The following is a 14,491-nucleotide window of genomic DNA, read 5'->3' as shown; positions in this document are numbered from 1 at the left end:
ATTACTAAGTAGTATTCCAAGCACATTACTTTTTTATTCCTAGGTTGCAGACGATAAGGCAGAACACAAACTTGGGGGCAAATTCCACAGAACCAAACCAGTTCTGGTTTGGTGGTTTTGGCTTGTGCTCTGGAAACAGAAGGTGCTTTTAAACAGTAAGGCAAATCTTTTTTTTCAACACTCTGAGATTTTTTTCCCCACTCATGCTAAGTTCTCATTAAAATCTGTTGGCCTGTCTACAGTTTTCACTCCTTGACCAGCTCTTTTCGTTAACTGTGTTAACACATGTCTGGATTCATCTGCAGCTGAATTCGTTAAAATCCTTAAAGACAGCTGTGACAGCTGTGACATAAACTGTGGTTCAAATTATCCTTAAAAGGGTCTGGTGTGTCTGCACCATAGTAGACACTGAAGTGAAAATGGAGACATTATGACAACATTTTCTATGGTTTCAATCTGTAAATCCACAGCATGTGTTCTTAAACCTGTGCTCTATCCAACTCTGTGCCATTGGTTTGGCTGAGGTTTCTGTGGCAACCCTGCAATAATTAATAGCTGAATGGTTAAAGGCTCTGGAAGAGAAGTCATGTTTCCAACACTGTAGGCGTTGACTGAAGCTGAAAGACTGAAGTTACAAAATATGTGGTACAACCATTCTCGGGACTAGTCTGGCTTGTGTTGTTGGTCCATCCAAGTTATAACATACAAAGAGCTGAAGTGAAAGCAAGTGTTAAAAATGATGGGACGTGTCCACTGGAGTCACTATCTGTGGTTTTCATTTTGTATTTTTTATTATTATCTTTGATGGAGTTTTGTGTGCTTCTCTCTATCCTCTGGCGAACTCTGTTGCGGCTCCCTTTGCTGTTACGGCCCACTTGTCAACCAGTTAGCATTCGACAACAGACAGCTTGATCTGCATCCAGCAACGTGCAGTTGGGGTTTTGGAAGACTGCACAGGAAGATGTTTGCGGTGGGTGAAAACCCCTCACCAGAAACTGTCCATATGGAATGCCATACGCAAACAGGTAGATCATAAAATACAGATGACAGGGATGGTCTGAAATCCATTTAGCCATTAGAACCATAAGATTTGTTGATTTAAACTTTAAATTGTTTCAGTTTGGAGAACAGCCTGTTTTTTTGGTCATCATGTATGACTGTATCATGCAGTGTCAGTTATCTTTTCATGAGTTTAGGTTCATAAAATGTGTGCAACCTTGCAAACACTGTCCATTGTACCATGCGTTATTTATCTTATATTACAAGTAGGGGAATGGCATGTGCACTAAATACCTATATCTATATACCAAGTATCATGAAAATGATAACTTTTTCACTTTTGGCACAAAAAATGCCAGCTGGCCTGCTAACCACACCCATGCTGGCAATTACAGCGTAAAGAAAATGTAGTTGATTTACTGAATACTTTTATAATTTTATAACAAGGGGCAACTACTCAAGACAGTATTTTCTTATGTGAGCTTGCAATCTGTCTCTGTCGGCAGGGAAAGACAAATATTATTCCGAAACCAAACAGTCCCTTCATGAATCAAACGCCCTTTTGATGTGGGCCATAGCAATCGCTTGGCGAGCACATTTCTGTCTAGACAGGCTTCAGTAGACAAATTCTTCCTGCTAATGTTAGCTAAAATTTTATGTTATTCTTATTATTATTTATTGCTGGACAATAAATACTTAAATAAATACAGCACTTCAGGCTTTTAAACTACTGTTGTGTTGTGTTGTTGTTTGCTGTTTATGTGTCTAAATTTGTTGACTTGATTTTATAAGAACTTTGCATTACGTGTGGTCAGAGGCTTGACAAGTCGCAAATGTTCACTTTACTTCAGGTCAAGGCACTACTTGCTATGGTCGATTTAAGAAAACACTACCATGTTAAAACTCACACATTATATGAGTAAATATGTAGTATATACAGTAACTGGACCACCTGTGAATTGCTATTAAAGTGTGATCTCTGTAAACATAGTTTGTCTCACCTCTAACTGGGCTGATTTTGTTGGTGATGGCGTATCTCAGGATCCGCTCCTCCTTCACGAACATGACAAACACCCTCTCCATAAGGATCTGCAAAGTCTCCGGGGTGGCAGCTTGGTTGTTGTGTGGGCAGTCACGGTAGGTGATATTCTGTTTCAGCTGGAAAGAGAAGGACTCGGACCCTCGGTCTGCTGTAACCACTGAATACTCTCTAATAGAGGTGGAGGTTGCAACTGTAGAAAGAGAGATGGAGTCACTTTAAGCAACAAAAAGGGCAATCGAATGATGTATGCTGTTCAATCCTTGACTTTACCTGAGGGGTAGTACTGGTAAGTCTCTTTGAAGGGCTCCATGGTAACTTCAGCACCAGGAGGAAGGAAGGGCACACTGCCGCTGATTACAGTACCCACGGTTAGGTGGTTGTGGTCATCGAGGCCACGGGCTGTCTGAATAATTGACAAGCGCTGGTTCCCAGGGTAAAATACAACCTCTGCGTGACGACTGAACTCAGCACCTTGTAACACAAATAATCATCAATCTTTTATTTACTGGTTTATATATAACAAACATGCAGAAGCTACATTTCAGAAAAAGTGCAGTGTCTACAATAGTTACACACTAACACAACCACACAGCTGTTTCCCATTAGTGAGGGGAGGGGGAAGACTGATATCACATCACATCCCTGGAGACACTACATCTGGCTGGGAGACCAGAAACACACACATGCAAAGAAACAGACACACGATGTCCTTGCTATTAAGGAGTTCCCTCATGTCTCTCCAGAATGTCAAGAGTCAGGACGTACAAGGCAAAAAACTGTGCAAACATGTTTACCTGTCAGTTTGAATCCTGCTTGGCTATTCTGCAGCTCCAAAGCAAACAGCCATCCAAATAGCTCTCCAATGGGTGCAACTGGCATCAGTGCCCAGCCCACTGGTTCTGGTACCTGACCAAGAGGGATAATGTTTGCTAAGTTGACTAAGTTTACGTAAATGACGCAAGACATTAAGATGTTCATTTTTTTCAGAGGCTTTTTAACCAACATATTTCAATTTCCTTTACTTAAAAATGATTAAATCCAAGGTGGATTTGAAAAAATTGTGGTTGAAAAAATTCGAATCGAATTCCCCCAATGGACACTATATCAGGTGTTTGTGCTGATATGCTGTGTTTGGTTTCCTCCTTATTTGGTGTTGTGCATTATAGCCAAACTTTAGTTTCATCCATCCAAAGAACATTGTTTCAGAAGTCTTGTGATTTGTTCAGATGCAAAGTGGAAAACCTAAGCTGTGCTGTCATGTTCTTAGAGGCTTCCTCCTGATAACACTTCCAAGCAAACCATACATGCACTTTTTTTTATTAAATAACGATGGTATCATGACATTAAACATTGATGGACTCAGACTCTACAGGCCTCAGCATGCCCATGTAGTTCTTGGTCTGACATTGGAATGAATTCACTGGGATTTCCATTATGTTAACACACCTCAATGCTCCAGACCAGCAAACTGACAAAACTTTTATAGAGGTGCTCAAACCTGCTGATGTCAATTAATCAAAAACATTCGATTAGCCAAGTATTAGGGTTACCCTCTTAATTCCTGTGGAAGCAGTACGGGTATGCTTAGTTTGTCTCATGACTACGTGCAGTCCTCTGAAAACTTTCTTTTTCATGACTGTAAGTTAAACCTTGCTCCTGATCTCCTGATCTGATAAGTTAGCCCCACTCTGAATGCTTACCAGATTGGTTCCTTAAATTTGTTATGGAAAAAGTACTGGCTGTCTTAATCTTAATTACAATATAGAAGAAGCTTGTACACGATTAATGGGGCTGTTTTTCAGGTTGTACCTCGCTGATGGCAGTATACGCCCTCCCGTCTCCCACCACGATGTAGGCATGGAGATCAATGTTGTTCAGCGATACTGGAGTCGATCCCACATACACAGTACCGCTCACCTTACCGCTAACACGCTGGGGGGCACCTGGATGAGCAGCACAGAACGCACACAACAAAGCAGCTTTAATATGTAAAGACAACCAATGGGCACAGCACTTAGAAAAAATGGCCAAGATCTAACCATCAGGCAGACACTGGCGTCCATTTCCATAGAAGCCTGGTTGGCAGTGACAGCAGAAGCCTGTGGCATAGTCAGTGCAAAATGCATTCTGGGAGCACTGCTGCAGGAATCTAAATGAGAAGGAGAAAGTTGTAGTTTTAAGTACGATCGGTGCTTTTTTGATATGTATTCATGGCATCAGACAAGGCATGAGAATGGACAAGTGTCAGATCAAGCAGACACTAACTTAAAATATTATTTCTGCAGGAAAGAGCTTTTCTTTTTTAAGAAAGATCTTCCGATTCTGAGAAAGCAACTTTTACTCTTTACACTGTTTTGAACAAATCTCAGTGTTGTTAAGACACCTAACAAAGTTGTCTTTGATGTCTTTTCAATATCTTACCAACAATGTCTGATTGGCTGTGTAGGTAAGCAAATTAAATTGCATGTCTACTCTTTACATACCTGGCACATGTTTCCTTATTCTCTGTAGTATATTGAATCACTATGAGAGAAAAAAAGTAAGATTAGAGGATACATGATACATAGATAATACACGACATTTAAACTCATTAGCCTAATGTTTCCACTCTAATGCTTCAGTTATACCCACTACATTGGTTAGTTTGCGCTCCACTGGTGACATCATCACTCAGCCATATTCATTTAAGCTCTCTGTTATGACGCAGGTACTTGCAGTATTCTCCTGAATAGTAAGTGTTGCTACTCAGACAAAACCTTCATATTGCTGATGGTTTAGGGGGAGAAGAGTTTTTCCGACTAAGTCTTATCTTTTCAAACTGTTGCAACATCTCCCTCTGTATCATCTGTGAATGTCTTCTGCAAAATTTATGAAAAACCTTTTATAATGATCAACATTCTATATTATTTTTATGACTTTTACCTGAAAATGAGTGATGGTAAGATGATTCACTTGAACAATTTATATTTTGTCTCCAATCTACACATTGTACAAAAACTTCAATTCAAATGTATTTGTATAGCACCAGATCACACCAACAGTCAGCTCAAGGCGCGTTATACTGCAAAGTAAAGACCCTACAATAACACAAAGAAATCAGATGACCCTCTATGACCAAGAACTTACTGACAGTGGGAAGGAAAAACTCTTTTAATGGGAAGAGACTCTGCAGCTGGTTGGGGGTGAGTGGAACAACATGAAATTTGCACACACATTGCAGACATATATGCATACACTCCAAGATGCTATATGAAAAGAAAACCAGCTGCTGCAGTCCTGCTTCAAACATCCACACATGCACATCTTTCCTCTTTAATGAGAACCTTCATTGACATAATACATTGTGTAGTCTTGTAACCCTCACCACTCACTGGCTAACCACAACCCTAAACTAAGCCAAATATTAACCTAAACCTCAATACCAAGTAATAAACAGTCCTTGGATGTGGCCAAGATGAGACCCAATGTCTTCACAGCATATACATGTTCTGACTACGGCTCTAAATAGACTCTAAACTAAAAGACTGTTTATTTGTTGAAAGTGTCTCTGACTTGAATGCTGCACAATTTTTTTCTTTGAATCGACAAAAAAATAAATAAATAACTGAGTCAGCAAGAAAACTGCTGACTTAAGATATTTTGATTGAAACCTTAAATGCCTATTCTTATTAGAACTGCTCAAGTCTGACCACAACCTCACATGCTTAAGTAACTTCTCTTAACAAAAAACATCACATGGAGCTTGCATAACTCCTGAGCGAGTGCATTGTTCTCTTTGACTTTCTCATTTTCTTTCTCTCTTTTTGGGACGTTGGAATTTTCTAGGGAGACAAAGACGTAACAATTGTACTCCAAGTTTCATAAACATCAAATCCATAAAAATGCCGAAAAATATAAATATGCTTTCTAAAAACTTCAAAACACATAAATATAGCACTTGACATTTGACCTTTTTTAAAACCCTCTTGAAAACACACTTGTATTCTTTAGCTTTTAATTGTGACTAGTCTTTCATTGTTTTTTTACTATGAATGTTTACTATTTCCATTATCTACAGCACTTTGGTTCAACCTGTGTTGTTTTTAAATGTGCTTATGAATAAATTTGATTAGATTAGATAAATATAGCCAAATACTCTATGTACGTATAGTAGTACATGAAGTCTGATATTCTTTAAGTCTACAAGATATGGTCTAAAATGGCCTTAGCAGCAAGATGCTCCATATCCCATCCTGCCTGTTTCCACTTAAAGACATATCTTGTTTTCCTAAAAACATGCATAAAAATGTCAGATAGAACATTAAACACTTGGCGACAGATCTCGAAGGCTTCTCAGAAAAAACTGTTTCTTTTTCCCAAACTGATCTAATAAGATGAACTCACTTACACAGACAGTTTGCTTGACCTTATATAAGAGGTTCACTGAGAACACATTCTTATTTATGGCAAAATCCTGTGGGAGTAGTTTGAAGGGGAGGGAGCGTGAGCACACACACCTGGTAGCTACACAGCACAACGGCAGTATTGTATTAGGTACCGCTCGGCAGCTGGCCAAGACAGCGAGGTAGCGTTTTCCATGAAACTAATTTCAAAGAGTAGAGAAAGTGCAACCAAGGTTATTTTGTTATAGCTACAATGTACAGATGTCCCCAAATGCATCACATGCATGCAGTGACAAAGTTACTGATATGAAAAGAGGACAGCTATGAGAATTCACTCTCTGTATATGTGTATGGGTTTGACTGTGCCTGTTCAAAACGTGGCTGTGTGAAATAGGCACATTTTTGGCTGTGGCTTTCTTTAGAATGGCTCCTCAAAACATAGTCTCATGTGACTCACTTCATTGTCACAGGAATCCAAAGACAAATAAATAAATAAAATTGCATGAAAAACAAAACAAAGTGTATACTTGCCCAGTTATCACTATGACAACTTGACTGTGAAAAAGACTGAACTTTTGACCAGCTGTCCTTTTGTTTCTGACGTCCTTTAAATGGCCTATTTTGGCCTAAGCGTGAAACGAGCACACTATGAAGTAACTTGGAAAACTGTTGGAAAGTGTATCTAGACGATTCAGTGAGGTACCACATATTGATTTGACTGCTCTGTGCACTTCTTTAGGATAAAGTTTGCTGATAAGTTTTAAAAAAAGAAAAATACTCATTGTTTTTTTCTTACCTCCTGTGTCAAAATTAACCTGTTCTTCATCCACACTGACCACATGTGCTCCAGGGGAAAGAGGCGGAGCATTTCTATGTGGGGTGTGCACATTCACCACTTTCAGAGGCAGCTGCAGAGGAAGACACAGGAGAAATATGTTCTGGCATTGGAAGCAATAAAATCCAAGCCTGTAGCTGTAATTCTCTACAAATATCATAATCCAGAAAGTTATGATCTGCGCTATGTTCTCATTATTTTGTTGACAACACCATTCCACTATGACCATGATATTTTCTTAAATTGTCCTTTGAATTTAAAATCTTTTTAACACCTGACAACCCTGCTGTTTCAATTCCCTTTTTTCATATCTAACTAAGGCAGTTGTGATGGCAAAAGGTGTGCATAATACCAAGTTGTGCATGATAAATGGTTAGTGGGTTATACTACCGTTCTTTGCACATTTGAACCACTGTTACCTGTGGTTGCTGTTCCTGGGGCTGCTGAGCACCTCCCTCTGCGACTGTCTGTGGAGGATTAGGGGAAGCGTACTGCCTCTCTGGTGGCTCGAAACCATACACAGGTTCAAAGGTCAATGGTATATTGTCGCTCCCATAATGGTTTTGCGGTAGAAGGAAACTTGATCGGTCACCATCAGCAGGTGCAGGCTGGAATTCAGGGTTCCTCCCTGTTAAAGGATAATCATCTTCTCTTTCTTGGGTATTAGGGTCAAACGTATTCTCCACATATTCTTCAAACTCATCATAGTCTGGGGTGGTGGTGCCCTGGAAGGAAAAACAATGGAAAAGTCAGAGGAGTAAAGAGCAGCATGGGTGTCTGAGGTTGTGGTGGCAGCTAATAAAACTGATTGGACTGGGGATTATCTAAAAAGAACATCAGAAACAGTGTGTAAGATAAAGAACAGTGAAAACAAGCATAACAAGAGGGTTGTGTCTGACTGTCTTATCTGTTGGGAAGCCCAAGATGGTAGAAATGTCCTACACTGGTGCCAACTCCACCCAACACCCAAAGAAGGGTCACACCAACAGATTGTACTGTTAAACAAGTCTAAGCCCTGGATCAGATGGTGGCAAAACTTCCCCTGTGCAATAGGAGCAGGCGGTGGTTAACTGAGGGCAGATGGAAGAACTGCAGGCCCAGGCCGAGCGGCACAACCCGGTGCTGGAAAACCTTGTGGTCTGGTCTGGGGCCGCAACTCAACTGCCTCTACTTACCATGGTTCTTTGATCATGCCACACAAGACAGTGGAGACGTATGACCGCAGCTGGTCTTGGATATGTTTGAGGATACAGTGTTGGAGGCTGGTAAGCAGCTGGTGGAGGAAAAGGCTGTGTGGCTGCTTCCCCTATTGTCTGGGGAAGGGCAGGCAGCAGCGCTCAGCCTACCAGCGGTTTTTCAGGGGAACTTTAAAGATGTCTGGAAGACTGTGCTGGACTGCTTGGGCTACTCCCATAAAGACCAGTGCTGCTAATTCCACAACTCCAGACTGGGAGTGGGAGATCAGCTATTGGCCACACCCAGCTGGCTGTAACTAGGGATGTTGTAGTGGGAAATGTGCATCCTGTTGCTGGTGGTGCTGATATAATATGATAAAACCATAATAAAATCATGACCCAATTCTTCTGGATGAGTCCTACTTGGAATGCCAGTCAGGTCATTTCACTGGAGTGCACAAGGATATCCTTTTGTTTTTAGTCTTGGTGAATTATGCAACACAATATCATGAAGAGGTGGCTTTGTGAAGCATTTCAATTTCTGCTGAGAGTGTGGTCCATGAGCTGTTTCTGGTCATATTCTGAATCCCAAAAGAAATATTTACTGACCAGGGCAATTTTTTCAAATCTCACACATGGGCTGGTGGAGTGTGTGAATAAAGCATTAAATTCCATGATGTTTGAGGAGAAGTTCATTCACAAGGATGAATGAACTTGGGACTGGTGGTTAGACCCACTGTTGTTTCCACTGTAGGAGGTGCCCCAGGCCTCCACTGATTTTTTCTTTTCCTTTGAAATGCTGTTTGGCAGAAAACCACGTGTGGTGTTGGACCTACTTACAGAAAACTGTGAGAAAAGTCCAAGCAAAAATAAAAGAAGAGAGGATGTCAGAGGATGACAACAGAGAGGCTAGACTCAAGTAGTTTACACCAGGAGGTAAACTACTTGTGTTTCTCCCATCCTCCAGCTGAAAAGTACTTGCCAAGTAGTAAGGGTCTTTTGTGGTCACACATGATGGGTGGGTGATGTCAATTATGAGTTAGCACATTCTGCCAGGGGTAGAGCCACAAAAATATACCGCCTGAAAGTGCAGAGGCAGGCAGATCCTGTTTCTCTGGTGAGCTTGATGAAAGACAAAGATGGGTTGGGGCCCATTCCCGCCATTCCTTCGTGACGACCATCTCACACAAGCCCAGAGAGCAGATGCTGTTAGGTGGTTCTTGGAGCTGAATGGGTTCATCATGAACTTTGCAGAGCTAACTAGTCCCCTGACCAACCTCACCCGAAAGTGTGAGTCAGACCTGGTCCATTGACAGAGCAGTGCGAAGGAAGCTTTAAATTCCATTTGACTGGGTAAAATAAACTCTCTGGGGATAACCATGCTCCATAGTCCTAACTTCTCCCTGAGGGCAGGTGGCCGTTTTGTGTTTGCAGGTGAGGGGATTCGACTGAGGTACCGTATACATCGGTTGTAAGCTGTCAGAGCGCAAGACTAAATACAGCACAGCAGATAAAGAATGTCTGGCAATTCTGTAGGCAGTTGAAGCCCTCCACTGTTATCTCCTGATATGCTGATTCACCCTATGTTCGGGCAATGTTTTGCAGAATGATGGCTCCATTGCACGAAGGATGCCAACACCCAGATCATCCAACGATATCTAGCTTGACAGCCTTTCAAATTCACGATGATCCAAAGGCTTGAGGTATAGATGGTTGTGGCTGATTTCCTCTTCTGTGGGCAAAGGAAGTTTAGGCCGGATGGCTCCTCATCCCAGGTTGGGCGATTGGGGTATTTGGTGGCGGGGTGTGGTTTTGGCTCAGCGCCGGGAGGGCTGGAGCAGAGGGCTCTTTGGGCTGGCTGGCACAGCTGTCAGCAATTGTCTCATTATGTCTCTTCTATTTATGCAGTAGCTCGCTGGGACCAAGGTGTGTATAGCAATCACTTGGACTAGCAGCCAGAAGAGCTACTAGAGCTGATAAAATTGAGTGGACATGTCACTGTTAAAAAAGCGTTAGAGATAACACTGAATGAATAAAGAATGTTGTGTCTGACTGTGTGTGTTGGGAAGCCCATGATGGCAGAGATGCTCTACAGCAGGTGTGTCAAACTCATTTTACATGGCGGCTACGTGCAACCCACTTTGATCTTAAGCGGTCCGGACGACTGAAACTCCCCATTCTGTAAAGAAGTTACATATTTAACTGTTTTTCTACATGTGCCAATAACAGAAATCTGTCAGCACGGCTCTTTGGACTTAAATTGTAAGAAATAAAATTAAAGTAAAAGTTCTGGTAGCTCATTGCTCTGACTTCCAGTTTTGTGTTATTTGTTTTTTTTAAATTGTTTTTTAATTGTTTTGTTTTTAACTGTAGTCATAAAAAAAAATGAAATTTCTATAGTAGAAATTGAAAACCAAACTTTTCTGTTTTTCACAAAGTTACAGAGGTTTTACTAAAGACATGGCTAAGCATTTTGCAATTTAGCATAATCTGGAATGATTTATGAAAGTTGAAATTTCTGATGTACTCAATAGCAGAAATTAGGCTTTCTTGTTAGAGGTCATTTGGGGAGAAAAAATAGTGGCCGACAACACTGTACAAAGCAGTAGACTGGTGCATAATAAGCAAGCAAATAAGGCAGAAAATGTAGATTTTTGATGCACTACAGTATATTTCAAGAAGATATATTGTTATCGTCCAAAATCTAAATCAAGCAAATAACAAAATTACCATATGGGAGTCATATCCTACAGTTGGTGGAGTAGAAACAGGACCTTTAATGGATGCAGGTACAATGTTGTCAAAGGAATAACGGTTTCCAGTGTGGAAAAGCCAAAGGCCTGGAATTCCACCGTTACCAAACCTAGAGCAGAAGAAATCAGACATTCACAGAAGGATGTAAATAATTATGTGCACCACAAAAAAACATTTTCTGTTGTTATAAATGTCCTAAGCTTCTCCTGCAACAGCATTTGAAGAAAAGGTTCAACAAAGGACATAAGGCAAGGCACATAACAATGAATGTGAACATCTTTTTTTGAGTCACTAATTTTAGCTTGACATTTACAACCTGTAATTATTAGCTATCTGCCCCTTATTGTGCTATACATGCACTGTCATTAGCAAGCTCTTACTACATACACATTTATTTACCAGTATTTGTTTTAGCGATTACTGTGTGTGTATGCATCTTGTTACTTGTTTCGATTCTGATCATAGAACAAGTCATTATTTGCGTACATCTAATTCTAAGGTTAAACTGTTGGCTGCAAAGAAATTTATGGTTTAACCTTTTTTACTTACTGGTAGAGGTTTTTAACACTCTGCTCATTACTGGTGACACTGTAGTAAGGGCCTTCATTTCGGGAAGTTAATATATTTGGAATTTCTCCTCTGCTGAAGCCAACTCTTGCTGGAAGCTCTATCTCAACATTATACGACTCCTAGAAAAATAAAAAAAAACAAAAACAAACAAAAAACAGAACAACATAATAACCATGTTCTCAAATAAAATAAAATAAAATAAAATAATTTGTCAAATATTTAGCAACAAATACTAACAATAACAAAAGTTAGGAACTATATAGAATAATTCAATAGTCATTAAGGAACAAAATAATATGTAAAATCTGAGCAACCAAAACATGCACACAGATACTAACATAACCCTGGTCAGGTGTTATGTTGACCCCTTTATGCACCTAAAGCAGCAGTGGCTATGTGAAGTGATAAAAATAGTGATATAAGAAAGTAGCTCGTCCACAGAAGGACTGGTAGCTCCCCTTACGATAAGGGTTCAGATCGCGCGAACAGGTGTGAAATGTGTGTGTTTAGTTAGTTAGTTTGTTTGCTTGTTTTAATCAATTTTAAATCATGCTTTTTATTTGTTTTTGTTTCTAATGTCTCTGTAAGGCACTTTGAATCACCTTGTTGTTGAATTGTGCTATACAAATAAATTTGCCTTGCCTATAAATACAATGGTTCATTTTGCTCGTGTACATTTTGCCCTACAGCTGTAACAGTGATGACTTAACTCTTGTTTGCTTACCTTAGGCAGTGTGCCAAAGAAGTTCAGACCGCCTTCAGGGTAGAGGAAGAGGACATATGAGTCTGTCTCATCATAACCAATAACAGCCTGGAACGTATTGACCTGTGGAGGCAAAAGCGGATTACAACATGGGCAACAAGCAAAAATAACCCTAACCCTAACCTGCTCAGCCAGGGTTCCAAGTGATCTGAGCAGGTACTAAAACGTGACATCATCACACTGCATGCCACCGATTGGCTAGTCTGTGGCGTCATTCCATGAGTCATGAGAGCGTGTCGTTCAGGAAAATCAAAACCACATTTTTGAAACCTAGCAACGAGGCTGAACAACGCCGTGTTACCCCGAGCAGCAGGTATAATCTTGCCTCGAAGTCCACTTTTATTGTTGGTTTTGTGTTGCATATTGATTACATTGTGGGACACTCAGACGCGTTGCTATGACGACAACCACGTCCATCAAGAGGTACTAAATTGTAATGGAAAACCAGTCGATCCATGTCAAACCGATCTGAGTAGCTACTAATGGAAAAGGGGCTTGTGTAGCGTCAATCAAACACTTTCCAGGTGGATCAAATCTGGAACATCTAAACAGATATGACAAGGTCCCCAACGCCATTGGCTGACATGCAGCTCCTAACCATGACAAAACCGCCAACGTGTTTACAGATGGTTATAAACTTCACTGTTGTATTCTATTGTATTGTATGCCTGTGAGACTGTTCTATATTTGCAATCTTTCATCGATTGAACTAAATAAATGGAAACAAAAGTTTTTGTGAAAGGCTACTGATAAGAAAGTATCTAAAGTACAGTTTAAATCAGTTCATCGCTTGAGCCTTGTTTTCCCCTTTCCCTTTTTTATGCTTGAACTATTTGCAGGTTAAGTTACTTAACCCAAAAATTAAAAATAAAATGAGAAAGTCTGGCTCACTGGAAGCAAACTACACTACATATTTATGTTTTTCTGATTAACGTAGTGTTGAATCCAGTTTTTACACATCTATAAAATCACCTCCAGTGTGTCCTGCTCAGCTTAACCTCCCTCCGATTATTCATTATTTTTACACTTACTCCTCATGTTTAAACTTCACACCTCTCCTGCACCTACCCTCTCCTCCTCCCTGTGTAGCCTGCCCTTCTTCTCTCATCTGCTGGGTCCCATGTTTAGACTTCTCACCTTTCACACCCCCCACGCCTTGCGGTCACCAAAACGACTACTTAATCTCATCTCATCTCACTTTACACAAACTAAGCTGAATTGAATGAATTGAATGAAGTCTGCATGGACTGACGAATGAGGGAATTCCATTTACACGGGAGACTGTGACTTGAAGAACTTATCTCCTACACGTATGGGGGAGGCCAAGCCCACTGCTCAACCACAGTTGAACAAACACAGATTTAGTGAATGAAGGAGACACTGTGAGTGATCCCATGTTGTTTTCCTTTGGAACAGAATCCAATTATCCGTAGACTCACACATAAAAAGAAAGCAACAGATATACACACACCTCATACTCTCAGCCCCCAGCCCAGATGTTGATCTCCACAGCTGTCTTCCTGTGTGTCTCAACATCTTTCAGGATGACTTTACAACATGCAAACCAGAGACCAGCTACAATGTGTTAGCCAGGGGCCATGGAGGGCACACACACACACACAAACACACCTACAGATGTTCCTCCACCTATATTAATCTCATGTGAATGCATGTGTGTGTCCCCCACCTTGTTTACATCAACATCTTTAAATGCTCTTGCTGTTTGTGGGCGGGAGGGATTTCGGAGCCTCTGGGCTCTGCGCAGTTAGTGAGGAGGGGGGCTTGTGTTTTTCTGCTTTCTGGCTTCAGGGAAGGAGGAGAAGACGCTGGAGCAACATGACGTGATGTGTACCTTTTTGTGGGGGGGGGGGGGGGGGGTTCTGATACTCCAACTAGATGTCTCTCCTGTTTTTGTTGCTGCTTTCTTGGGAGCAGGAGGAGGAGAAATGAAGGACACAGCGAGAAGCAAAA

At 40.8% G+C, this 14,491-nt stretch overlaps 1 protein-coding gene across 1 annotated transcript in view; it reads right to left on the bottom strand.

Annotated features, from left to right (window-relative positions):
• nid2a (nidogen 2a (osteonidogen)) overlaps positions 1-14,491 on the bottom strand; it is a 54,433-nt gene that overhangs the window by 27,388 nt on the left and 12,554 nt on the right. The window contains exons 4-14 of the mRNA XM_005744279.1: positions 12,482-12,583; positions 11,737-11,876; positions 11,164-11,296; positions 7,678-7,983; positions 7,220-7,331; positions 4,525-4,564; positions 4,081-4,190; positions 3,851-3,984; positions 2,836-2,947; positions 2,312-2,512; positions 2,001-2,231 (exon numbers count right to left, since the gene is read on the bottom strand). Of these exons, the coding sequence (XP_005744336.1) occupies positions 2,001-2,231; positions 2,312-2,512; positions 2,836-2,947; positions 3,851-3,984; positions 4,081-4,190; positions 4,525-4,564; positions 7,220-7,331; positions 7,678-7,983; positions 11,164-11,296; positions 11,737-11,876; positions 12,482-12,583 (1,621 nt within the window). The remainder of the gene's footprint in view (positions 1-2,000; positions 2,232-2,311; positions 2,513-2,835; positions 2,948-3,850; positions 3,985-4,080; positions 4,191-4,524; positions 4,565-7,219; positions 7,332-7,677; positions 7,984-11,163; positions 11,297-11,736; positions 11,877-12,481; positions 12,584-14,491) is intronic.

The sequence above is a fragment of the Pundamilia nyererei genome, unplaced genomic scaffold (genome assembly GCF_000239375.1).
Source record: "Pundamilia nyererei isolate P.nyererei 1_Seehausen unplaced genomic scaffold, PunNye1.0 scaffold00141, whole genome shotgun sequence".
Taxonomy (NCBI): Eukaryota; Metazoa; Chordata; class Actinopteri; order Cichliformes; family Cichlidae; genus Pundamilia; species Pundamilia nyererei.
The sequence above is the reverse complement of the archived record's forward strand: the minus strand, read 5'-3'. Positions and strand labels throughout refer to the sequence as shown.